The sequence below is a fragment of the Vulpes vulpes genome, chromosome 4 (genome assembly GCF_048418805.1).
Source record: "Vulpes vulpes isolate BD-2025 chromosome 4, VulVul3, whole genome shotgun sequence".
Taxonomy (NCBI): domain Eukaryota; kingdom Metazoa; phylum Chordata; class Mammalia; order Carnivora; family Canidae; genus Vulpes; species Vulpes vulpes.
This window is the reverse complement of record NC_132783.1, coordinates 13,410,502-13,438,384: the sequence shown is the minus strand read 5'-3', so window position 1 is coordinate 13,438,384 and position 27,883 is coordinate 13,410,502. Positions and strand designations below refer to the sequence as shown.

The 27,883-nt window shown below is 35.7% G+C and overlaps 1 protein-coding gene across 1 annotated transcript; it reads left to right on the top strand.

Moving 5' to 3' along the window:
* SLC25A31 (solute carrier family 25 member 31) lies at window positions 1–25,717 on the top strand. The gene is made up of 6 exons (XM_026014298.2): window positions 1–378; window positions 10,511–10,638; window positions 16,762–16,879; window positions 19,103–19,257; window positions 20,718–20,843; window positions 24,601–25,717. Exons 1-6 carry the CDS (start codon window positions 135–137, stop codon window positions 24,799–24,801), a joined length of 972 nt encoding a protein of 323 aa, XP_025870083.1. The 5' UTR covers window positions 1–134; the 3' UTR covers window positions 24,802–25,717.
* Window positions 25,718–27,883: the final 2,166 nt, after the last annotated feature.

Sequence of the window (27,883 nt, the reverse complement as noted above, 5' to 3'; positions counted from 1 at the left end):
TGATCTCCCGGCATCCCGCGCGCTACTTTCCCGCCAGGACGACGCTGAAGCGGTTTTCCGCCTCCCTTCGTCGTCTTCCTCAGGCCTGTTTCCCGCTGCCGCTGCCGCTGCCGGTCTTTACCTCCAGCCCCGCCATGCAGCGTGAACCTCCGAAGAAGAGGCTAGAGAAGAAGTCGGGAAAGCAGCTCTTTGACCCCGCTTCCTTCGGGAAGGACCTGCTGGCGGGCGGCGTCGCCGCGGCTGTGTCCAAGACCGCGGTGGCGCCCATTGAACGGGTGAAGCTGCTGCTGCAGGTGCAGGCGTCGTCCAAGCAGATCAGCGCCGAGACGCAGTACAAGGGCATGATGGACTGCCTGGTGCGGATCCCCCGCGAGCAGGGTGCGTACCCGAGGCAGCCGTGCCAGCAGGCCCCGTTCTGGGTCACCTTCCCAGAAACGGGGAGGCGGGGGGTGGGGCCTGTGGGGAGCGCACTGCGCCACCGCCGCATCTGGCGGGGATGAGTTTATTTCTTCACCTGTTGAGAATTCTTTTTTTTTTTTTTTAAAGATTGTATTTATTCATGAGAGAAACACAGAGAGGCAGAGGGAGAAGCAGGCTCCATGCAGGGAGCCTCACGTGGGACTCGATCCAGGGTCCTCGGGGTCATACCCCAGGCTGAAGGCGGCGCTAAACCGCTGAGCACCCCCCGCCCCGGGATCCCTAAAATTCAGTTTCTTTTTAAGATTTATTTATTTATTCCTGATAGATAGATATATATATAGAGAGAGAGAGAGAGGTAGAGACACAGGCAGAGGGAGAAGCAGGCTCCATGCTGGGAGCCCGATGTGGGACACGATCCCAGGACTCCAGGATCGTGCCCTGGGCCAAAGGCAGGCGCCAAACTGCTGAGCCACCCAGGGATCCACTAAAATTCAGTTTCTTAACCAATTTAAGAGGCTACACTTTGTGGCGCCAAGAAGGCCTGTAAGGTGGCCAGTCCTGGGTGGGAGAGACCACCACATTCTCCTCGTCTTAGTTTTCTCCTTAACATCAGGGTTTACACCTTGGTGCAGTTGTGTCCAGTTCAGAAGAAAAGTGGTTGACACCCCCACCCCCACCCCGTAGGATTGAGGGAGATGCCATTAGGTACTTTGCTGATATGTTAACAGGTGCTTTAAGTTGCTCAAATATTTGTGGAAATAACACTTTTTTTTTTTTAAAGATGTTATTTATTCATGAGAGACAGAGAGAGAGAGAGGCAGAGACACAGGTAGAGGGAGAAGCAGGCTCCATGCAGGGAGTCTGACGTGGGACTCAATCCTAGAACTGCAGGATCGCGCCCCGGGCTGAAGGCAGCGCTAAACTGCTGAGCCACCGGGGCTGCCCGGAAATAACACTTTTGAGAGAAAGTACTCCAAATGTGGAAGCATCTGAGCCTCCCAGTACTCTAGTTCTTATTCAGTAAAAAGAGGTTCTGTTTATTCTTGAGAACTACTGAAGGCCAGGGCCGAAACCAAAGAGGCATTTACCCCTGCACATTTGTGGCACACACCCCCCCCCCCGCCAAAAATCAATAAAAACAAATGATTTAATGCAGTATTTTTTTTAAAGTCAAAATGCGAAAAATCCAAGATGATCCAAAATATAAAAATTTTATTATTTCTTTAAAAAGATTTTACACCTTTATTCGTGAGAGGGAGGCAGAGAGGCAGAGACACAGGCAGAGGGAGAAGCAGGCTCCCTGCTGGGAGCCCAATGCGGGACTGGACCCCGGGATCCCAGGATCACAGCCTGGGCTGAAGGCAGTGCCAAACCGCTCAGCCACCCAGAGATCCCAGCAAAATATAAAAATAAAGTCAGTAGTATTTTGCATCAGCTTTGCCTTAATTAAAATTCTAATTTTTTCCCAGTTTTATTGAAATGCTTTACAAGGAGTAGTGACTGCTCTGTTAACCATTAAATACCCTCCTGTTGCAGAACTGATCCTAAGTTAGCTAAATGCATAAGAGAATAAATTTGTTAACGACTTTTCTATAATCCACCCATGTAGTTGTATCCAATTGAAAACTGTTTAAAAGAGAAATAGGTCTATTATGTGTTCTGAACAAGAAGAGAAGTGGCTTAAACTCTTCCACTCCTAAGTCTGTGGTTATTCTTCATGATTAAAGCTCTCTCCCCAGAGATATAGCTGCAACTCCTCTTGACCTGCTGGGTATAGTATTTTGGGTGGAGTATAACTTTTAAGGCATCATCTAAGCTGTAAATTTAAAATGCCCATATGGGGAGCTGAGCTCAGATCTTTCATAGTGCTTCACATTTCTCCACTCCCATTTGTTTTATCAATGCTTCCCCTTTTCCAAGATTTTTATTTTTATTTTTCTTAAGATTTTATTTATTTATTAATGAGAGACAGAGAGAGGCAGAGACACAGGCAGGGGGAGAAACAAGCTCCATGCAGGGAGCCGGACATGGGACTTGATCCCAGGCCCCCGGGATCACGCCCTGGACCGAAGGCAGCGCTAAACCACTGAGCCCCCCAGGCTGCCCTCCACCAAGATTTTTAAAGGAAAGTAGGAACCTATCTCTTCTTGATTTATATTCTAAGACCTCTTCAGAGAAGTAGGGGACTCTCTTATTAGTTAATCTGTTTTAAATATTTAGTCAGGTAAGTTAAGTATTTTGGTCAGATTGTGCTGATTAGCACTAATTTATTTCATATTTTAAGTGTTTTAAATGATATTTAAACCTAAACATATTCATTATAGCTCTTGTAAATAGAGATTGTTCTGAATAGTGTTCCAGTGCCCATTTTCCTTCCAATGAAATGATCATAAGCAGAACTTTAAGATATTTTTTCCTATATGCAGTCTTTGTTATGAATATACACACCATGGTATATTCTATGCTAAGAGATTAGGATTCACGACAGGGATAATATTGCCATCTAGGGGCATTTTTACAGACTTGTAGGGAATTTTTTGTTTAGCACGGTAGAAGGGTGTAATCCTTAATTGCAGTGGTGTAAAAGGCAAAAGCCAGGGATGATAAACATCCTGCTGCTGTACATGGCCAGTCCTACACAGCAAACACTTACCCTGAAGACTGAATGATTCAGTTCTCCCACTGTTTATGGTTTTCTAAGCCCAAAACCTAACTCTGATTTACTTACAAACGATCTGGGACATAATGTCCATATACATAGCAGCCTCCATGGGAGGATGAATATTATACTTTGTTTTGTTCAAAATTGTGCTGAGGAGTGGCTCAGGGTTGATCATGATCTCAGGGTTGTGAGATGGAGTCACATCAGGCTCTGTGTCAGGCTCTGCGCTGGGTGTGTGTGGAGGCTGCCTAAGTCTCTCTCTCCTTCTTCCGCTGCCCCCCCCACAGAAAAAAATTGTACTGAGAGTTGTTCACCATTGGGAAAACTAACCAGTTCTTGTGATATTTGGTCACCACTTAACTATTGAATTCATGATGATTGTATGTATATATACACAAATATATTAATCCCTTTTACAGGAAATATTAATGGTATCTTAATGATAACATTATTAAGTAGAAGCAAGTATCTGACTATTTTGTCTATGGTGTGTTCATGCCTCATCAATTTACTAATTAAAATACCTATTCTATTCAAAACATCTTTATTTTCTCTTCCTATATAGTAGGGAGGGCATTATATGGATTTGTAAAATATTGTTGAAGAGGTCATAGTCTTTGAATTCTATTTCTAGATAATAAAGGATGTATTGTAAAATATTTATTCTGTAGAGAGGACTTGAGGCTGGTGAGGCTAAGAATCACTATGGTAAATCATTCTGGAACTCTACTAGGCAATCAAGTTCTGAAATTGTTATTTTCTGGAATTTGCCTTCTATTGCTGTCTTGAAAATCAAGATACATCCCCCTTTCAAATGTTCTGAAGTTTCTTTTGTGTTTCATGTTTGCTCTGATTTTACTGATAGCTTCTCTTTAGGCTTCTCTTTAACCTGAGAGACATGAATTCATAAGACACAAGTAGATGCTCTCGCAGTCTTCTTACCTTATCTCTGCATTCTTTCTGCCCCAAGAATAGATCTCTCAGCTTTAAACCTCTCTTTGGGTACCTCTCTTTTTATAAGCTTTCCTTGGCTTTTAAAAGCTTCTGAATTAATCTTGACTGATGCTATTCTTAAAGATTTATTCTATTCTTTTGTTGATTGTAGGGCCTTCCAACTTTGTTTGCATACTTTTATTTAATACTGTTTAAACCTTTATCACACAAAAAATGATTGTTTATTATAGAAAGTTACAAAACATAAAGAAGCAGAAAGTAAGACAAATCACTACTAAAATCAGCACAGCTAACAACGTGTTGGTGTCTGTGCTATAATTCTTCACTGGGCACAATATGCAGATATGTGAGAATATTTTAAATTAAAATAATTGTTTTATTTAATATATTGTAAATATAGTCTTTTAAAGATCTGATCTGTGCGGCTCATTTTTAAGCACCTACCAGAATTCCCTTTTTCTCTTAGGAGTTTCTGGCCATGAGGTTTTTTATATCTTGAAGACAGTGTTTTGGGGTATGGTAAGAAAGTATTAGGCATTGACTTTAAATAAAATGGGAAAATAAACTTGACTGATACTTGGTATATGAGTTAGCTTTGGCACCTGTGCATGGGCCAAATGTAAATTATATATTACAGAATACTAAGGCATTCTGAAAAAAAGTATGAATTACACACTGTAGAAGGGATGATAGGCACCTTTCCTCAATTATTATATAATAAACATAGTTTATGTTTGCCAATTGGATTTATAGAGAGAAGGGTATTTGAGTATTTGAAATTATCACGAAGTCTATTTGAAATATAGGTTCATGTATACTGTTCTTAAGAATGAATGTTACCCTAAGGGTGCCTTGAGATAATAGCAAATGATGGTATAAAAACATCATGATTAGCAAGATACCTAAAAATATTAATTGTTCAAATGAATGCTAAGTTGAACCCTATTATCTCCTGGCCAGTTTTTCCCAATGACCCTATCTCAGTAGCCCTTCCTCACTCCTCCATCTCCATATACTATTTTTGTTCTTATAGCCACATATTTATTTGTTCATTGTCTATTTCCCTGGGTCCTGTCCCTCAAAATATAAGCTCCATAAGACAAAGAAATTTGTTCCTAATGCTATCCCTAGCAGGTCTGCTATGTACTAGGTACTAAGTAAGAAGTTTTTAAATGAAAAATCTTTATTTCATTCTTTAATTTCTGTTTTGGGTATATTTTTTAAAGTGTGCAATGTGTGTATATATATATATATACATATATAAATATATGATTTTTTTAGTATATACATATCTGAAAGTCATGCTTACATTTTTTTTACTGGTAGACATATTATCAAAACATTTTGTAGCTGACCAGCCTAGAATATATATACCCAAACATCTCTAGCATTCTCATTCTTGGAGAATAAGTTCACCAGTAAATGGCCTCATAACTTTTTCTCATTTTCCCATCAGATCTATTTTAATACTTTTGTTTTTTTTGTTTCAAGTTTTTATTTAAATGCCAGTTAACTTACAGTGATGGTAATGGTAGTTTCAGGTGTATAAATACAAACAGCACCCAGTGCTCGTCACAATACCTGCCCTCCTTAATACTCATAATCCATTTAACCCATCCTCCTGCCCACTGGATTCCCTCCAGGAGCCCTCAGTTTGTTCTCTATAATTAAGAGTCTGTTTAATGGTTTGCCTCATTTCTTTTTTCTCCCGTGTTCATGTTCTATTTTAATTCTTAATTATTTTCTTAGAATTAAGTTTATAATAGTTTTTTCTCAGCCTTTGATTTTGAAGAGATTATTTTTTTCTTAGCAATTAAGTCAAAAACTTTATTTTATTACTAACAGAGAAAGATACCACAATCACTATGTCTTTCTTGATCTATTTTGTGATTATATCTTGGGAAACTGTCCTTTTATTCTATATGATTAGAGAGAGTCAAAAATACTGTTGCATTTGCATCACTCTTTTCTCTTGTTTTATTCTGACCAAAAATATTCTGACCAAAATTTTTATATAAAAATATAAAAATATTTTTATTCAGAATGAATTGTTCTTTTTTTAAATAGGCTCCCAAGGCACCCCCAGAATGGATGATACACCAAAAAATACTACTGTTTTTAGCCAGAGTGGATTTTTATGGAGAAGCAGTATAGATTTAATAGCTCTAGGTTTGGAGTCAGTTTCTAGAATCAAGTCCCAGCCTTTTCTTTACCTTGTGACTTTCAGCAATTTTTATTTAACCTCTCTCAGCCTCAGTTACCTCAGTTGTCTAATGGGTATAGTAATAGTACCTACCTAATATGATAGTTGTGAGGATTAAACAAAGTCATGCTTATAAAATATTCAACCATATATCTATTGCAATTAGAGCTCAATAAATTTTAACTCTTTAATTGGTATGTATGCTTTCCTAAATTTACTAACGTGTATTCCTGATACTCGTTTGTAAATGAATATATTTAGGGATTAGCTTGCATTATACATAGAGTGGGTTTTTGTAGTCTGTCTGAGGCAACCTACATAGATACAAAGTGTACTTAAAGTATAGTTGAATAAAACCTTGAAACCTGGCCCCCCCAAAATAATATTTTTGTAGAAAATACATTTAGAATTTCACTTTGAGATTCCTTTCCCTATGCACTCTAGCAGAGACATTGAAGCAACTAAGAGCATGGTATAGCAGTGAGATGCAGAGAAAGGAATAATAATTTGTTAAGGGTGATCTATGGAAAAAGATTAAAACAGGAGAGGTTTTTTTTTAAAGATTTTATTTATTTATTTGAAAGAGAGAGCGAACACACGGTCGGAGGAAGAGTAGAGAGAGAGTGAGAAGCAGGCTACCCACTGAGCAGGAGGCCAATGTCGGGCTCTATCCCGGAACTCCGGGATCACAAACTGAACAGGAGGCAGAAACTTAACCAAGGCTAAGCCAACCAGATACCCCCAAAGAGGAGTTCTTAACCTGACACTGTAGCTTCAGGGAATCCATGAATTCTGTGAAATACATGCAAAAATATTTAAGGTATGTGAGATTATATTATTTCAGACATAACCCATTAAGAGGTGCCAGTTTTCCTGTTATACTTCACGGGATTTATTTCTTTCTAGATTTTTATTGAGACATTAACATTTATTTTGGGGAATTTTCTAGGTTTTTTTTTTTTCAGGCAAATGCATTTTTGCTAAAAAGGATACATTCTTCAGCCAACTCCAGCAAACCCCTTGACTAATAATAAACACAGCACCTTGTCATGGCTTCATATTAATTTCCATATGTCTTTGTCATCAAAGTCTTCCATTTATATTTAATTCATTAGCCAAAGTTACAAACCTTTATATTGCTCTTATGTATGACACTCTTGTTTTTTTTAAATTTATTTATTTGAGAAAGAAAGTGTGTGTGCTTAGTGAGGAGGGGTAGAGGGAGATGGGAGAAACAAAAACTCAAGCAGACTCCCCTCTGAGTGTGGAGCCCAGTGGGGGGTTGGATCTCACAACTCCGAGAATATAACCTGAGCTGAAACCAAGAATTGGACACCACTCAGGCACCCCTGTACGACACTCTTGTGAAGTAAATATTAATTCAAACTATAATAATAATTACAGAATTATTAATAACTTGTAATCTAAAAACCCATAATATCTCAGTATCATTCAGCTGAGTGAGCCAATTCCAAAATGACTATTAATATTTAAAACCCATGTTTAAAATGGAAATTCTAGTATTTTTTAATAACATGACACTTTTTCTAAACTCCGTTTTATTTTATTTTTTAAGATGTTATTTATTCATGAGACAGAGAGAGAGGCAGAGACATAGGCAGAGGGAGAAGCAGGCTCCTCACAGGGAGCCAATGCCAGACTCAATCCCCGGACCACGGGATCACACCCTGAGCCAAAGGCAGCCAGCCACTCAACTGCTGAGCTACCCAGGTGTCCCTCAAATGGGATTTAAGTTGGAAAAAAAACCATTTGTTTAAAAAATAATAATAAATGGGATGCCTGGGTGGAGCCTGCTTCTCCTCCCTCTTCCCATGTCTCTGACTCTCTGTCTCTCATGAATAAATAAATAAAATCTTTTTTAAAAATCCCATTTGATCATATTGGCAATTTTCCAGTCAATATGTTCTTTTTGATCCTTTTAAAATTGACTTTGTCTTCTGCCAGTAAGCTGTTGTTGTGTTACAATAAACCATGGTCTAGAAAACCATGTCCTATTCTTCAATATCATTTATACAGTCATATTTCATTCTCTGTATGTCTCTTCTAGAGGTCTCACCTCTAAGAAATTACAAATGCTCTCTTAAATGTTTTCATTAGCAATGAAGAACTTAAAAATTACTTAAAATACCTCCAAAAGTTAGATTCACCAACCTCCCTCATACTTCATGTGGCCATAACTAGTAAGAAATATTCCTGTATAATTTGGTTATATTTCTTATATTTTAAGATTTTTATTTTGCTTCCATTAAAGAAAAAGTTGACTTTTCTTAGTATAGAAAATAACTGATTATTTATGGAAAAGTATTGTAGATAAAGGACTGAATTATTGAGCCAGATTGTTTGGGTTTGAATTCCAGAAGTACAGTTTTCTAAGTGCCCTTAGACAAGTTAGAAGTTCTTTTAAACTCATTCCCTCATCTTTAAAATGGAAGGACTAATAGTACCTTCTTCATAGGTGGTTATGGGGATTAAATGAATAAAAATAAGTTATTAGAATTTATTGTTTTTGTTAATATTGTCTCAAAAGTTTTTTAATAATATTTTCCTTTTTAAGAAAGAGCTTTCTTTACCATTCTTTCATAATTTTAGGACTTTTAAAGATTTATTTCTTCAGAAACCCAAATCTAGAGTGGTGTTTTGGAGTCTGACACAAGATGTGACTAAATCCTGGTTGGCTATTAACTATGTCTGTAGACAGTTTTTAAACTTTTAAAGTTTACACATGTATAATATGAGTACTATAGGTGAACCTATGTCAAAAGCATAATGTGGTGATTAAATGTAACACACAGCCTTTGGCCAGTGCTTGGCACATATTAAATACTTAGGAAGTGGTAGCATTTACCATTGTGTGTTAAGTGTCCTAGTGAAGACTGAGTCAGTTGTGAGTACTGAGATTATTTCTTGGCTATTAAATATGCTTCTTAATTACCTTTGTGCAGTTGCTTTACATGCAGTTTGGGATTCACTGAGATTCTATGTTGTTTTTTTCCCCCACAAAGAAGACTTTCTTAGTTAACAATAAATATAACTTTAAGTTTCTAAGCATATCAGCCCAGTCAACTGAGATTATTTTCATCTGAATCTTTATTTTTAGAAGACTGATTCTGGGTATTCTCCAAGCTGGGACTAGAGGTATCCCATTCAGAATAGCCGGATCAAACCGTTGGACAATTTGCAACCTAGTAGAAACAACTATGGCTGCTGAAGAGATAGCCTATTGTATTGTAGGGCAGCTTGATTATAAAGGTAACACTGAATTAATAGGGGTAACACAATGACTGAATTTTAAGGATTGGTCAATCTATGAAGATTTGAAGTAGGAAGATTATTGAACTGGAAAGTTTTCTCCGGTCTCTCTCTGTCAGACCCCTGGAGACTGCTTTGAATTGTAAATTGATCTTTTTTCTGGCTAGGTTCCAGAAGGTAAAGATAAGGATATAGACTCCTATTTTTTTTTTTTTTTTTTTTTTTGAGAAAGAGAAAGGGAGGGAGGGCAGAAGTCGAGAGAGAGTATCTTAAGCAGGCTCCAAACCCAGCACAGAGCCCCACTCATAGCTCGATCTCCCAACCCTGAGACCATGACCTGAGCCAAAATCAAGAGTCAGAAGTTAAACCGACTAAACCACCCAGGTGCCCCGACTTCATACTTTTAATACTTTTTCATTCCCATATGTATTATACACAAACCAATTTTGTTTAACCATAGGAATTACATATCCTAATTTGGAAATGAGGTTAAGGGTTAATCACTAGCTTCTCTGATAAATACTAGTGACTGTTTTTCTACTAGGAAAAACCTTATATTCAATTGATAATACTTTCCGTATTTTTAGGTATCTAAGGCTTCTTATTGGAAATTGACAAAATTGGAATGGGGTACATGGAGTTAACACTGCCTGTTTTCTTTCTTTAAAAAAAAAAAAAAAGATTTATTTTTTCATGGGAGACACAGAGAGAGAGACAGAGACATAGGCAGAGAGAGAAGCAGGCCCCATGCGGAAAGTCCAACATGGGACTCGATCCCAGGATTCCAGGATCTTGCCCTGGCTTGAAGGCTGACACTCAACCTCTGAGCCACCCAGAAGTCCCACACTGCCTGTTTTCTTCAATGAATTCACACATAGACTTAATTTTTTCTCATGAGAAAGGGTATAAGTTTTAGATAGTTCAAATAACTAAGTTTTTTAAACCTATGGGAATTTTTTGATAATAATGCAAGTTTATATTTAGTATGTTTTCTTTTGTAGGCTTCTTCAGTTATTGGCGTGGCAATTTGGCAAATGTTATCCGGTATTTTCCAACACAAGCTCTAAACTTTGCTTTTAAGGACAAATACAAACAACTTTTCATGTCTGGAGTTAATAAAGAAAAACAGGTGAGTACATTTTAATATTTATTATTTTTTAAGAAGTAGTGGGATTTGCCTTAACCTATGATGTTTTATTTAGGGAGAAGGTGCTGAGTGGTAGAAGAAATAATAATTAAAACAATACATGTTATAATCACTATTCTACAGCACTAGGAAAGTTCAAAAAAGCAATCCACAGATCTGTATTCCGATATATCTGAAGTAATTAATTTTCTAAAGAAGTACACTGTTGCATTTTAATGACTAAGGCTCTGTTTGGCTGAGTTTAAAGTGCCTAGAAGATCCAATCAAACAAGCAGGAAAGCAATAAATTTAAGTTGAAGAATTATTTTTTTATTGAAAAGGTGCCTTCTCTTTCAAGGTAATCACTCCCTTGATGACAGAATTTCAGTTTCAAAATTTCCTACTTGTATGAACTATATGTCATTTGTTTTGGTTTCTATTTGTTTTGCTGCCTCCACATACACTATACCACCTACATTACTCTTAAGGTGTCCCTTTACCCTTACAAAGTCTCTCTTCCCCTTTCCTTTTTCTTTTTCTCTTTCTCCTAAAAAGCCAACCAACCAACTGAGCTCTCCTAGCAGGTTCTTTACAAAAGCAGCTGTTTGTGGAACATTTTTTGTTGCTGTCTTTTAAAATTTTTTTTCATATCACTTATTCCCATTTCTTCATAATTTATATTTCATTAACAAATGTTTATTGAGTAATTTGCATTGTTATGTGATGGGAGGTATAAAGGTAATGAAAATTGTTCAGACTTTAAAGACCTAGATTTGTATCCTCATGCTGTTATTCAGCTGTGTGAATTTGTGAAAAGTCACTTCTGTGATCCTTTAGCTTTCTTATCTGAAGAAAGCTTGTGGTGTTTAGATGAGATTACTTGTAAAATGCTTATCATGGTACTGTGCTTTATGATAGGCACTCAGAAAAATATTCCTATCTTTTTTAGCTGACTTTTGTAATAATTGGAACTTTTCTTGACTCAGAACCTGTATGAGGGATTCCCCAACTCATGTATTCACTAGAACTCAAAAGAACTCAGAAAAACTATTACACTCATTTTTTTTTTTACAGCAAAAAGGATATAGATTAAAATCAGCAAAGGGAAGAAGCACATAGGACAGATTCCAAGAGAAACTAGACACAAGCTTCTATTTGTCTTCTTCTGGTAGAGTCATATGGACAGCACTTAATTCTCCCAGCAATAATGTGTGATAATAAATATGATGTGTTGCCAAACAGGGTTGCTCACTTGAACATTGACGTCCAGGATTTTGGGGGGAGTTAGTTGCATAGGCATGGAATGTAACTGTCCTTAGCTACTTAGACTCCAGGTACCACCCCCTAACCTAAGAGTTCAAACTGATATAAGTTAGCCCAGTGTTCCAAGCATACAAAAACTGGTGTTCACCATAAATTGATATGCTAGCATAAACTGTCTGGTGTAGCCCCGAACCTCTGGCATACAAAGAGACTTTTATCAGGTATGATATTCCAAGGGCTTAGAAATTATTTTGAAGGAAGTGGTCAGGGACTGGTCCTGAAGATCGCAGTATATGAAGGGTTTGGGCAATAGAGGCCTGATGAATTAACTCTACTGAACACTTCCCACCCCACCTCCCCAAGAAAATAAATTCTATAAGACCAAGCCAAATGGAGAAATTAACTCTTGAGTTAACCAGAATATTTATATTACTGGCATCTATTCCTAACTATAAATAACATTGCTTTAAAAGCTTTAAAGTTAACTCTGATCCTTGCTAAGTATCTGGAATAAATTTCAGATTAAAAAGTGGAGCCTGGGACACCTGGGTGGCTTAGCGGTTGAGCGTCTGCTTTCAGCTCAGGGCGTGATCCCAGGGTCTGGGATCCAGTCCCACATAGGACTCCCTGCATGGGGTCTGCTTCTCCCTCTGCCTATGTCTCTGCATCTCTCTCTCTCTGTGTCTCTCATAAGTAAATAAATAAAATCTTTAAAAAAAAAAGTGGAGCCTGAGATAAAAACATCTTTAGTATTTCTATGAAGACATTATTTAGGGTGTTAAGGTATTCAGTCATAATTAAGTAATATATTTAATTACACATTATTTGCTAAATTTGGATATTAATGACCCTTTTATTTATGATTTTGGCCATCAAATTTTTATCTCATCTTTGTCACCTCCCTGAAGTGAAAGAACTAAAAAAAAAGAAAAATTCATATTTTTGATTTCTTACCTGGTCTTAAAAGAAGCAAGAAAGATAGAAAAAGCAAATATAGTATGTGAGTTTAAAAGTGACTGATCTACCACAGTGAAATATCACTGCACACCTATCAGAGTGGCTACAATGGTGACACCACCAAATGTTGGTGAGGTTGTAGAAAAGCTAGATTATTCTTATATTATTGGTGGGAATGTAAAATACTAACTACCACTCTAGAAAAGAGCATGATAGTTTCTTACAAACTAATCGTGTGCTTACCATACAGCCCAACAGTTATACTCTTGGGCTTTATCCTGGAAAATGAAAACTTATGTTCACACAGAAACTAGGACCCCAAGATCATGATCTGAGCCAAAGTCAGATGCTTAACTGACTTAGGCAGCACTCAGCCACCTCAAGAAGAGTGATGTTCTTATGGTATTGTGGATGTAGTTAGTGTCACTGAATATACACTTAAAAATGCCTAAAATGGGGGGCGGGGGGCCCTGGGTGGCTCAGTAGGTTAAGTGCCTGACTCCTGGTTTTCACTCAGATCATGATCTCAGGGTCCTGAGATAAAGCCTCACATTGGGCCCCGTACTCAACGGGGAGTTTGCTTGAGGAAATTCTCTCTCTCCCTCTACCCTTGCATGTGGGTATATGTGTGCTCTCTGTCTCTCTGTGTCTCTCTCTCTTAAATAAATAAATAAATAAATAAATTTTTTTTATTTTTTTTAAGATTTTTATTTATCCGAGAGAGAGAGGCAGAGACACAGGCAGAGGGAGAAGCAGGCTCCATGCAGGGAGCCCAACATGGGACTTGATCCCAGGTCTCCAGGATGACACCATGGGCTGAAGGCAGCACTAAACCACTGAGCCATCTGGGCTGCCCTAAATAAATCTTTTTTAAAAATGACTAAAATGGTAAATTTTATGTTATGTATATTTTACAATTGTTTAAAGAACTTGATACATGCAGCAACTTCAGATGCTAAGTGCAAAAAATCCATCTCAAAAGTTGTTTTCTGATTTTATTTATATAACATTCTTGAAATGTCAAAATCATTGAGATGGAAACATAGTGGTGGTTGCCAGAAGAGAGGGAGGTGGTTATGGCTGTAAAAGGATAGATAGCATCAAGGGATCTTTATCATGGAACTGTTGACTGTGGCAATGGTCACATGGATCTGCATATGTGATAAAACTGCATAATCTCAATACACAAATGCATGTAAAATTGGTGAATTCTGGGCCAGCCCAGCTGACCCAGGGCTTGATCCTGGAGACCTGGATTCGAGTCCCGCGTCAGGCTCCCTGCATGGAGCCTGCTTCTCCCTCTGCCTGTGTCTCTGCCTCTCTCTCTCTCTCTCTCTCTCTCTCTGTCTCTCATGAATAAGTAAATAAAATCTTTAAAAATTGGTGAAGTCTGGATAAGAAGTTTTTTTTATCAACGTTGATTTCCTCTACTATAGTTATGCTATATATAGTTATGCTATATATATGCTACATAGTTGGGGGAAAATTAGTTGGAGGATTTAATAGACTCTGTATTATTTCTTAGGATTCTTGTGAATCTGCAATTGTTTCAAAATAAAAAGTTTTTAAAAAATAACCATGGTTCAGGCAGAGGTGCTTCTGGGTGGCTCAGTCAGTTAGGCATCAGTCTCTTGATCTCGACTCAGGTCTTGATCTCAAGGTCTTGAGTTCAAGCGCCACTTTGGGCTCCAGGCCAGATGTGGAGCCTACTTTTAAAAAATAAAACAACAACCATGGTGGGGAGCTGTATGCCTACTATATATTGTTTCATTGAATTTTCACCTCATCCTCTGAAGTAGTTATTTTTATCCTAAATGTAAAGGTAAGGAAAGCAAGACACAGAAGTGAGAGCACTTGACCAAGTCAATTGTTCAGGTCTTTCTAACTCCCAAACTCAGATCCTTCAACTGTACTCTATTTCTCTCTCAGCTGAGGTGACTAGACTGGGTGAACCTTAGCTGAGCCTGGGCACAAAATGTTTCTCTGCCACCTTTTAGTAGTTTCCAATACAACCCTCAGCAAGGAAGACTAGAACTTCTCCCAGCACTTTTTCATGCCCAAACTTTGTTAGAACTTTGATCCTAGGGCATTTGTTCTTCAGCACATCATTGAGTTTATTAACACAGTAGCAATTTGTCAACAGTTAAAAATAAACAAGATTATTTTCCTCTAAAACCCTCAGATTCTTTTATCCACCTCTCCTTCCCTGATTGCTCTCCTTGCCTTCTCCTTTTACAATATAATAATATCTGAAATTACTGACTTATAACAACTGAAACTCTGATTTATACTGATATACCATGTCCTCTGGGTCTATTTTATCTTCAGGCTTAATTGTGGAGGGATAGACTTTGTTTGGTACACAAGTACTTGCAAGATTATGATTCACCACAGATACTTTTCTCCCACTCCTTGCTCCCTTCATTCTTTCCTCCTTCCCCCTTCCTTCCTTCCATCAGAAGATTGGCCATACTGTTTATCCATGTTTTGCCTGTCTGTGTCATGTTTTCAAAAGTCCCACTGTCAGAAGCGTCATGGTTTGAATAATAAATTATATGATCGTCCACACAGAAAGTCATTGATCTGCCTTCCTGGGACCCATGCATGTTTGAGGAATACCTTAAACCACTAAAGGTGTGTTTATATATGTGTAATTTTTATTGGAAGAGGATTTAAAGCTGGCAACAGTTTCGAAGAGGATAGAAACCTAAAAATGACTATTTAATATTGTTTCTATTTCTGTCCTTTCCTGCTAATTGGTATTGAATTTTAGAGTCAGATACCCAACAAATAGAATCTGGTACAGCTCATCTTTTTCTACCAGGTTACAGATTATCTACTAGACTGTGGATTTGCTACCTTGGGGTCAGATGCAGTCTGCTGATCAGATTATCTCTGGGTGATCATAAAACATGGCTACCCATACAAAACTTAACAGTTTCACTGAAAAGGAGCCATGAGAGTCTGATAACAGTATGTGGGATTCCTAATACCTCATTAAACAAATATTTATTGAATATTACAAGTATTCGGGGCAAGGCCCATGACGTGTATTGTGAAATAAACAGATGAATTAAGAATCTTGGCCTCAAAAAAAGTGCAAACCACTAAAATGTCCATGAACTGATGAATGGCTAAATAAAATGTGGTGTTGAATTTAAATTTTAAAAAATAATAAAAAAATAAAAATAAATAAAAGGTGACAAATCCATATAATAAAATATTATTTGAAAAAAATTATTTGGCAATAAAAAAGAATGAAATGCTAATACCATTCCAATTCAAATATTCTTTCTTCTCCATTAAGTTCTAGATGTTGAAAAGCAGTTTACTGGACCTAAGCAGGGCACATTTTAAATAATTTATCCAAAAGAACCTCAGCAGTCCATTAAGCCTGATTTACATGCTGGTCAACTATATTATAATATTTCTGCCAATTTTCCTGTCAGCAGTTGAAAATGTTTTTGAGTTGTTTATCTAATAAAATTATAAAATAAAACTATTGCATTATGAAGTATTATTGCCCCATACCAAAAAAAAGTACAACTAAAGCCTCCATAGATGCCTGATATTTTAGCCATAATTAACACTAGTATTAATTAAAAATTTATATAGTCTACAGAGATGATTGTCTTATGTGTCCTCTTTTGCTAATTTGAGCTACTTTTGCTGGAGGCAATTAAAATGTCTTGGAATTTCTATAGATCAGCATTTAAACTGTATCTCCCAGACTGCCTGGAAAGAAACAAAGGCTTCGTGGACATGAAGGGAAATATTTTGGATAATATATACATTATTATAGATGTTTACTTTATAAAAGCAGTTTATAAAAAGCAGTTTCATAAAATTTAGAATTTTAAACAGATTCTATAGTTTAATAACTACTTTTTAATTAATATGTTTCAGTTTTGGAGGTGGTTTTTGGCAAACCTGGCTTCTGGTGGAGCTGCTGGAGCAACATCTTTATGTGTAGTTTATCCGCTGGACTTTGCCCGAACCCGATTAGGTGTTGATATTGGAAAAGGTATAGGATTTTTAAAATACTAACTTCCCCTTCTTTGTGTTTTGAGTGAAGTATTATTCATTGTAGAGTTATCCTATAATGACAACATGAAATGCATTCTAAAAATCTTACTCTCAACCAAGTGGTAGAGTCATAGGGCCTAAAGATTACTACTTTTTTCTTTTCCCTCAAAAGAAGGAAGGTGAAGGCCAGTACTGCAGTAACAAAAGAGCAAATACAAAGACTTCTTGTAACTCACTTACAGTTTTTTCCTAGAGAGCCACTTTCTGTATTGCTCCATAGCTTATTCCTAATTCAACTATGGCTCCTCTCTGGGTTACATATACAGCTCTTATCCTACAGATTTCCCTTTGCCTCTGTCCTTAACTTATTTTGTCACATCTTCCTATGTTTTTGTTACACTCTTGTTTTGGTAGATTATGTTCTTTAATAGCTTTCTGAGCTTTTTTTTTTTTTTCAAGTAGATAGAAGACATTGAGATCTTGCAAGTCTAAAAATGTCTCTGTTTTACCCTTTTTCTTAATATTTGACCATATGTAAAATTCTACTTTAAAGTTTCTTTCTTTCACAATTTTGAAAGCATTTCTCTAGATTCTTGTTTCTGATATTGCTCTTAAGAAACTGATCCCTTAACTGCTGATCCTTTGTATGTGACTTTTTTTCTTTTTTAATTACCTTATATCCCTGATCTTGATATTTCACAATGATCTATCTTTATGTGAAGCTTTTTTCAGCAATTGAGGAAGTAACTCAATTGGCCCCTTTCATTCTGGCACCTTGTATTCAGTTCTGAGGATGGCAGAGGAGTAAGTCACTTGGCTGCTCAAGAATCCAGATGCTATTTTGCTTTCACCAGAAGAGCAATACTTAGTTCCTCTAACGGTTATTGGAGTAAAATGGCTTGCTTTTCTCTCTGCAAGAACATAGGTTTCAGCTTTTTCTGCTGAGTTAACACTTCTCCATCTCCTTTACATCTTGCTAAAATCTGTGGGTTTCAATCTCTGCCGTGTACTGTTCTTGCCTATATGACTTTAAACCTGTTGTAATCTTTTATTACCATTTTAGTAGAATTTCTTAAGAAAGTAGAGTCATTCAAGAAATACTTAATTCAGTGCCTGCTGTGATCTAGGCCCTGCCTCAGATTTAAGATGAAAGACACAAACCTAGACATCCGATATAAAATATGGAGTTCATGATTTATGTACATTATGGTCTAGGGGAAGATACAAGTAATAAAAAAATAGATGACAAAAATACACTGTCATTTAGCAATAAATGACATGAAATACATATTTAGGAACAGGGAGTGACATCAATTTTAGATAAGTGATTTAGAGAAAATGCCTCAGAAGGGGTAGCGGTTTGAGCAAAGATAAAAATATCAGTTCCATCTAACATGTTTAACTGTCAGTTTAAAATTTCTTATTATTGTTAAGAAAGTGACTAAAACTCCTGTATTGTGTTTTTAGTTCAGTTCTGTAGTTTTCTTTTCTCTCAGAATTGAGAGAATTTGGTTTATCTTGTAGATTATATTCTACATACAATATTTTTTCAAAGATTTTATTTATTTATTCATGAGAGACACAGAGAAAGAGGCAGAAACACAGGGAGAGGGAGAAGCAGGCTAGAAGCAGGCTTCATGCAGGGAGCCCAAGGTGGGACTTGATCCCGGGTCTCCAGGATCACACCCCGGGCGGCACTAAACTGCTGCGCCACTGGGGCTGCCCTACATACAATATTTTTTTTAAATTGTGGAGTTCTAGGTGAAGGGAAAATAAAAATGAAGCTAGCAGACACTGGAAAAATGACAGCTCACCTAAAATGGTAATGATCCTAAAAATTACTAGTTTTTAGGTTTGTCTTTTTCCTGTATCTTTCTGCCTTTCAACTGAAGCAAGTCATAGAATTTTTCATTCCCAGGTATTTTCTGAACCCCAATTAGTAGCTTCTGGTAATTTTGTTGAAATGTTTTAAGCCAGTCAAATTGCTTGAATTAGATTGCTATAAGAGATTGATATTTCGGTTAGAATTTTTTAGGATTCTGTTTGAAATCTTAATTCTCTTTAAACAAATGGGAGGATTTTTCATTTGTGTTTTTTTTATTAGAAAAAATTTCTGAATGGCAGTTTCAGATATATTAAAACTATAAGATTAATTTACTTTGATTAAAGTGTTTATCTGATGTATAATGTTGCTAATATATCTTAAATGGCTTTATTTTAGGTCCTGAAGAGCGACAATTCAAGGGTTTAGGTGACTGTATTATAAAAATAGCAAAATCAGATGGAATTGTCGGTTTGTACCAAGGGTTTGGTGTTTCAGTTCAGGGCATTGTTGTGTACCGAGCCTCCTATTTTGGAGCATATGACACAGTTAAGGTAATTTGGGGCTTTTACTAATATATATTAAATACATGGTTTGTTTCTTTTTATTGTTTTAATTAGTAGTTTGTTCAGCAGATACGAACTTTTACCTTTAATTACAGAAATAAAAATAAATGATGAAATAAGAAACATAGAATTCTATTAAATCATGACTTTGCCATAACCTTATTGAATTATAACTGTTATGGATCTGACTTTAGAAATAAAGCATAAACCCAAACATTAAATTTTTGTGCAGTTTGCAACTAACTATACATCGTGTTACAAATAGAAAAAATGCTAATTAGGCTTACATCATAATCAAATCTTTAGAAAATAGAAATGCATCTTCTAACAGTTTTTCTGATTTTACATTCATTTTATTATCACTTTCTTATAGGCAGATAATCAGCTTACTGTCTCATCATTTTCAAAAGTAGGGCACAACTAGTTAAATGTAATAAATGCTACTACAGCTCAGTTATCTATTGAGTACTGTTAGATTCTGTATTATATTCTCCAGGATGTTCTGCAATTTGCCTTTTAGTTCCAGATTTTAACAGCATTTCCATAAAGTAGGAAAGAGGAAGATTGTAATAATGAGTACCGTTTTTTGAGTTACTACTTAGTTCTAGGAACTTTGTCAAGTACTTTCTTGCAGTATCCTAAGATAGCTTTTAATATCCCCATTGTAAAGAGAAAAAACCTGGGAATAGTTAAGTAATTTATGTTAAGTGACAAACAAAAATCCTGTGCTGTTACTTCCAAAAGGAAGTAGTGAAGTTAATGTCAGTATCATTTACTAAATAAGATTAAAACTTAAGGGAAATTTTATGTTTTACACATTGTCTCTGCCTTCCCTCATTAATATAAATGTAATGGAAGGTCATTTTTATTGTGGTCTGGACATGTTACTTGTTTAGTTTCTTGTGTAGTTTTTAGACAGAGTAAGTTAATGGAAATTAACAGGCTCTTATGCATGTTTATTTAGTCATGGAAAATTTTATGTATGTTCTCCTTTTGCTTTTCTCTATTATCACCTGTAGTAGTTTTGAAATTTAAGAGTGTTTCTTTACTAGCTTAGAGTTTTAAAGCTGCTTATCAAATACCTATTGATGATAATATCAGGCATTATTTAATTTATTTTCAACTGTGTGAAGAAGAGCTGTGAAAAAAAATTTTTGGTCATTGGCTACTATCTCCCCTAGTGTTTGCCGTTAATAAAAAATCTCTGGTGATAGCAAGTATGCTTTCTTTTTTTCAGATATGCTTTTTAAAGTAAAGCCATGCGTGGCATATTTCTTTCTTATTGATCTCCTGATATCATTTTAATCTTTCCACATTAAATCCAAATGTGTTTTATTGTATTTTAAGTATAATTGAACCCTCTTTCATTATAAGACTTACCCCTTGACTTGAGAATTTAAGATATTTTGAAAATTTACATGGTTACTGGACATGTTTTTCTTTTCTAGGGCTTATTACCAAAACCAAAGGAAACCCCATTTCTTGTCTCCTTTTTCATTGCTCAAGTTGTGACCACAGGTTCTGGAATTCTCTCTTACCCCTTTGACACAGTTAGAAGACGCATGATGATGCAGGTATTTTATTATTTGTGAGTTTAGTTGAATTTTCCAATATTTTTGATATTCAAGTATAATTTATTCAAATGTTAGAAAAATTTTGGCTGAAAGGCAGGTCATCTGTTTTACTTACTAAAATAAATGCATGATACATTCTGTCTTACATCCTTTCCTACCCCAAAACAGCCATCATCCAGCAAAAGTTTCTTCCTCTTCTGTTATCAGAATAGAAATGCTTTCCACTCCTATTAACATATTGTTTGAAAGATGGAGGGGGGTGGCAGGGATTGGGTTAGTACATCTATCCTAAATGAATGTTAGGTTAAGTAGAATAAACCCTGTCACAGGGTTTGTATGTCATTATTTGTTGTAGTATAGTTTAATAAAAGTAAATAATTTTTAACTCCAAGGATGAAAACTTATTTTTTTCTGCTCTCTTTTTTTAAAGATTTTATTTATATGACAGAGAGAGAGAGAGAGAGAGCACAGGCAGGGGGAGTGGCAGGCAGAGGGAGTGGCAGGCAGAGGGAGAGGGAGAAGCAGGGTCCTCACCAAACAAGGAGCCTGATATGGGGCTCAATTGCAGGACCCTGGGATCATGACCAGAGCCAAAGGCAGATGCTTAATGGACTGAGCTACCCAGACACCCCTGAAAACTTGTTTAAAATGATCTGTGTTCTAAATATAAAGCTCCAGGTGCCTGGCTGGCACAGTCGATTAAGTGTCTGACTCTTGGTTTCTGCTTAGGTTGTGATCTCTCAGGGTCATGAGATTAAACTATGTGTTGAGCTTGTGCTCAGCATAAGTCTGCTTAAGGCTCGCTCTCTCCTCCCTCTGCCCCTCCGCGCTGCTCGCTCACTTGCTCTCTCTCAAATAAATAAATAAATTATTTTAAAATAAACAAATATAAATCTCCAAGTCAAAATTTTGGTACATTCAGTTTTTACTTGTTACATTCATTTATTCAGCAAATATTTGAGTGCCTAATCTATGCTAAGTTATGGCAACACAAAATAAGGTAGAACCTGCTTCCAAATTCATAGCATAGTATTAAATGCATACAGTTAATGCTTTAAATAGAAATGTGCAGAGCTTCCAGGAATCCAGTAGAAGGAGGATACCTAAAATGCTTAAAGTGATCAGATGTAGCCCCTTGGAAAAGTTAAATCTATAAATCCATTTTTTTTTCTCCAGAGAATTCTAAGCAGAGGGGAAAAATCATACATAGAGATATGGCTTGAGTAGAAGTTCAGTATACCTAGATGATATGTTTCATGAGGGCAATTGAAAATAATGAGGCTGCAAAGCTAGAATAGTAATATAATGCTTATTATGTGCCAGATATTGTCCCAAGTAGTGTGTACTTTAGTTACTATCAGTATCCTCATTTTATGTCTACACATTGGTCCTGGAAGAACCCTGTAGGCCACCTGAAGTGGTAAAGCATACCTATTATTACTTCACTCATAGACTATTAAAGTTACTTTTTCCTTTTACATGTGTGTTTCCTCTTGATCTGTATCTAACTCTAGTTTAATACACTGAAAAAAAGTTTTAAATGGAAAATTAATTTGCATATAGACTATGGATTAGGTAAGTGGTACTATATTGATGTCACATTTTCTAATTTTGATAACTGTACTTTGAGTATGCAAGAAAATATTCTTATTTTTAGAAAATGCACATGGAAGTGTTTAAAGGTAAGGGACATGATAATCTGCAACTTACTATCAAAATAATTCAGAAAAAAACTGTGAGCATATGGGATTTTAGATCTATGTGTATATTGCTAGGACTCCCATAACAAAGTACCAGAGACTGGGTGGCTTAAGCAATAGAAACTTTTTTTCTCGCAGTACTGGAGGCTAGAAGTCTGAGTCAAGGTGTCCAGCAAGTCGATTTCTTCTGATGACTTCTCTCCTTGGCTTGAAGACCGCTTTCTCCTTGTGTCTTCCTTTGGTCCTTTTTCTGTTTCTCTTCTTATAAAGATAGCCAGATCGGATTAGGGCCTACCCTAAGGAGCTCATTTAATCTTAGTTACTTTTATAAAGGCCCTGTCTCCAAATATAGTAACATTCTGAGGTGCTGGGCATTGGAACTTCAATATATGAATTTGGGGGGGACACAGTGCAACCCATAATAGTACCTTAATTTTTGTATGTTCATTTTATAACCTGCAACTTTGTTAAATCCTATTACAAATGCTAATCTATATGTACACTTTGAAGTTGTATGCTCTTTTATTTACACATGTAGGTGTATAATATGTGAATAATAGTAGGTTTCTTCCCCTTATCAATTCTTAAACTTTTTGTTTCCCTTTTTTGCCTTTTTACACTGGCTGAGACCCGTGATTTAGTGTTATATTAAAGAAATAATAACTGGCAACCTTTTTTGCTAATCTTATAGGAATGCCTTCAAAATTACGAAAATGAATGTTAGCTGTGGGGTTTTTATAGTTCTCTTTTATCATATTATGGCTATTTCTTTCTATTTTGGGTTACAACAGTTTTTAATCATAAACGGTAGTCCTGTTTCTTCAGTATCCCTTGAGATGATTTCATTTTTCTTTTTTCATGTGTTAGTATTTTGCATTAACTGTTTTCCAGAGCTAAACCAACCATATATGCTTAGGATAAACCCAGCTTTGTCATTATGTACTGTATTTTATATTTTTAGCTAGGTTTGATTTTCTAGTTTTTTGTTGAGTTTTGCATTGTGTAGTGACTTTGGCTTGTAGTTTTTCATTCCTGAATTGTCCTATTCTAATTTTGGTATCAAGGTTATACAAGCCTTATTACATACTTGGGGGAATCTTCCACTTTTTCTTTTCTCTAAAATAACTTCTGTAATATTGGAATTAAATGTTCTTTGAATGTTTAGTACCGCTCACATAAAAAGTCCTGTGGACATTTATTTGGTTTTCTATAAGAAGGATTTCAAACATCTGCTTGGATTACTTTAATGAATTTCATATATTATTCTAATGTTTTATTTTTTTTATCCTGTTGGTAAATTACCTTTTTTAAGGTATCTGTCCATCTCTTTTGAGTTATCAAAATAGTTGTGAAGTTGTTTGTAATATCTTGCTTTTTCTTAATCTCTGGAACATCTGCAGTGATGATACCTTTGATGTTTCTAATAATTTTGGAACTTTTTCTTGTTTTTCCTTAGTGTTTTTAGAGATTTGTCGGTAAAGTATTTCAAATAACTAACTGACTTTGTATGCTTTCTGTTGTATTTATTTCCTATTTCCTTAATTTCTGCTGGCTACTTTCTTATTTCTTTCTTTAGGTTTATTCCTTTTCTAAAAATGTTTAGGTTGATCATTAATTTTCAGCTTTTCCTTTCTGATATTTCAAAGTCACTAATTTGCTTATAAGTTACCATTCAAGCTGCATTAAGGAGTTGTGTGGTTATTCTTAGGTTTTAAGTATCTTCTAAGATGTGTATTTCTTATAATCTGATCAGTTGATATTTTTCTAGTTACCTTTTTTGCTGTCAGTTCCTCACTTAGTTGCAATATAGTGAGAGGGTAAATCATAGTATGTGATGACCATGTTTTGAAATTTCTTAAGCTTAATATATGAAAAGTTTTCAAGTGTGCCAGAGAAGTGTGAGTGTTCTCCAGCCGCTGGGTACAGTATTCAATATATGCCCATTACATACTTATTCAACACAGTGTTAATTTTATTTGTCCTCTGTACTAAGAAAAATATAACTTAAGATGAAAAATATTAAAATAACAGCAAACTATTTGTTTATCTTCGTATAGAGTGGTGAGGTTGAACGGCAATATAAAGGAACTTTAGACTGCTTTGTGAAGATATACCAACATGAGGGAGTCAATGCATTTTTTCGTGGTGCCTTCTCCAATATTCTTCGTGGTACAGGGGGTGCTTTGGTGTTGGTACTGTATGATAAAATTAAAGAATTTCTTAATATTGATATTAGAGGTAGTTCATCAGGAGATTAAATTAAGAAATACATATATTTAACTTGTTAAACATACAAATTACATAGCTGCCATTTGTATACAATTTGATAGTGTGTTATTACTGTCGGTATTTTTTTAGAATGCTAATTCTGCAATAAAACAGATGCCTTTTCAAGGATTTTAAATACTAAAAATCAGATAAATGTGGGTTTCTTCCTACTTAGACTCAAGCTTACTTTAATGAGCCATTTTACTTATAAGTAGTGTATGTTATTTCTATTAGTTTAAAGTCCTTTTATTTTGTGATGAAAAGTTAAAATGTATAATACTAAAATCTAAGAAATGAAAGTATATTCTTTTTAAATGCTCTTCTCTTTATATAAAGTCTTCCCATCTTTTAAAATCATATGACAAAAATATTTCTTAAAGCTTATCAGGAGATGTCATATTTATGGGCAGGGGTAAACTTTCTTCTACAACATCTCTATTAAGACAACTCAGGTATTACTATGTATAGTTTATGTTATTATATAGCTGTTATAAGCACAGATTCTAGACCTGATCATAAAAAATTGATGACTTTATGACACTGTAAGCATGTAGTTGGAAAAGAAAAGATATAAAATGGTGTGTCTGCTTTTATCTTTAAAATAAATAGGGGATCCCTGGGTGGCTCAGTGGTTTAGCGCCTGCCTTTGGCCCAGGGCCTGATCCTGGAGTCCCGGGATCAGGTCCCGCATCGAGCTCCCTGCATGGAGCCTGCTTCTCCCTCTGCCTGTGTCTCTGCCTCTTTCTTTCTCTCTCTCTGTGTGTGTCTCATGAATAAACAAATAAAATATTTAAAAATAAATAAATAAAATAAATAAAATCTGGCTAATGTGAATTTATATTGTAATAAAAATATACCCTTGAAAATTAGTATACTCTGTATTGATAATAAAGTTTAAAACTGTCATTATGAGGTTTTTCTCTTTGAGTCTAACTTCACTAATAAGAGAATAACAAAATTTTTGGCAGAATTTGGAACTGACTTAAAGACAGAAAACAGCATTTCCAAGGTTTGTTACACAAGAGTCTGTCTTGTTTTTCAGAAATGTTGTAGAAGATAGTACGTTTGAAATCCCCAAGATTTTAACATTTTAGTGGGCAAAGAAATGTTAAGTTAGAGGGGATAAACTATAAAAAGATTTTGGAGGCTGTGGATTGTACAGAAATGGAGTAGTGAACTTCCTCATGCACAGAGATACATTTTCGGGAAAATAATCTGGAATGTATTTTTTAATATATTAGTGTTATCAGGGGGAAAAATAACTTTTGAAAATTCTCAACATCTTGCAGTTGTCCACATAATACAGAAAGTTTTAGAAAAAAATAGAAAATAAATTCCTTTCGTTCTATACTATTGCAGTTTTCTATACTATTGCAGTTGTGTTTGCCATAACAAAAGGAAGATGGCCCACAAAAAAATAATCAAATATTAGGAATAGTCTCCCATATAAAGATTAAGAAAATATAAAAGTTAATTTATACAGAGACATGCTTAGAGGAAAGAAGTCTTTAAAATCTTGAATGGTGGCCAGCCCGGGTGGCTCAGCAGTTTAGCACCGCCTTCAGCCGAGGGCCTGATCCTGGAGACCCCAGGAATGGGTCCCATGTGGGGCTCCCTGCATGGAGCCTGCTTCTCCCCCTGCCTGTGTCTCTGTGCGCCTCTCTCTCTCTCTCTCTGTGTCTCATGAATGAATGAATGAATAAATAAAAATTTAAAAAATAAAATCTTAATAGTTTGAATAGAAGGCAAACAGGAATTTATTAAATCACTAGACCAGAAAGTCTATGTTTTGAAGTTTGGAAGATGTATACTTAGGACAAAATGAAGTGAAATGTTACTTGGTATCCTGAACTGAGGTAAAACCATATATTATGTTAAGCTGTTATTTATTATAGATTATTTAAAGTAAGCAAAGTAATAATGGAGATTTCACAAATAATTTTTTTATGTTAACACAAATGTTGGGGAAATGCATAGCTAAAGTGTATATAAAATGTCCACAATTTTTCATCTTAAATTACCAATGCTTCTTGAGTAGAGGAAGAGGGTAGGAGTTTCTTGGGTAGGAGTTTTAATTTCCCGCCCTAAAACTGTATGCCCCAAATAATTCCTGAAATTTCATCCTTTCAGTTCATCTTTATTTCATTAAAATATATCTTCCATAAAAAAAGATAATCTTTTAAGTTTGTAGTCATTTACACTTAATAAAACTGTATCTCTTTTGGTGAATTTTACATTGTTTTCTCACAACAGACTTTGCTAGGGGGAAAAAAAAAAGACAAAAGAGCAACAAAATATATGTATAAGAATCCTGAAGGCCCAGAGGAAATTTTTCCTGTTTTATATTCCTACTCTGGGTTGATGCTTTTTCATTAATAGAACTAGGGTACAATTGAATAAAACTTCTGAAACAGTTCTTTCATTCATAAATGAACATTGTGCTATATAAATAAGAAATGATACATTTGTTCTCCTTAGCTGATTGACTTAAATGTAAATTCAAAGGAGCTACTTTTCTTCCACCATTCTGCAGGGGCCAGTTCTAAGCTCTTCATACTTTCTGTGTGCTCTCTAGTTTATTTCTTTTATATCTTTAGTTTCAGATACTATCAATATGCCTGTTACACTCAAGATTTCTCTTTAGCCTGGCCCAGATTCCTTCTATGAGTTTCCAGATGTAATTCTGACTGCCTGTTGTATCCCTTTCTCCCCTACCACAGACTTCTCTAATCCAACATTTCTGGGACCTAATTCCATGTCTCAAATCAAAGTGGCTTTTCTTACCCTGACCCCTACCTTGATTAACAGTACACACCAATATACCCAGTTACCCACACTAGAAGCCTGGGGGGCCACCTTCTACTTCAAACAGCAAATAGACCACTTGCTGTTGTAAATTCTACTTCTTAAAAATTTCTTGTTTTTCCATTTTGACTGCCATTGCCTTGAGGATTCAATTTCAGTAATGCAAGATACTTTAATAAGTTCAGAGAGAGTAAGTTTCTGTAACAAAGAGACTCAAAAATATAATGGTTTAAGCAAGACAGGTGTTTCTCTTAATAGTTGGGAGGT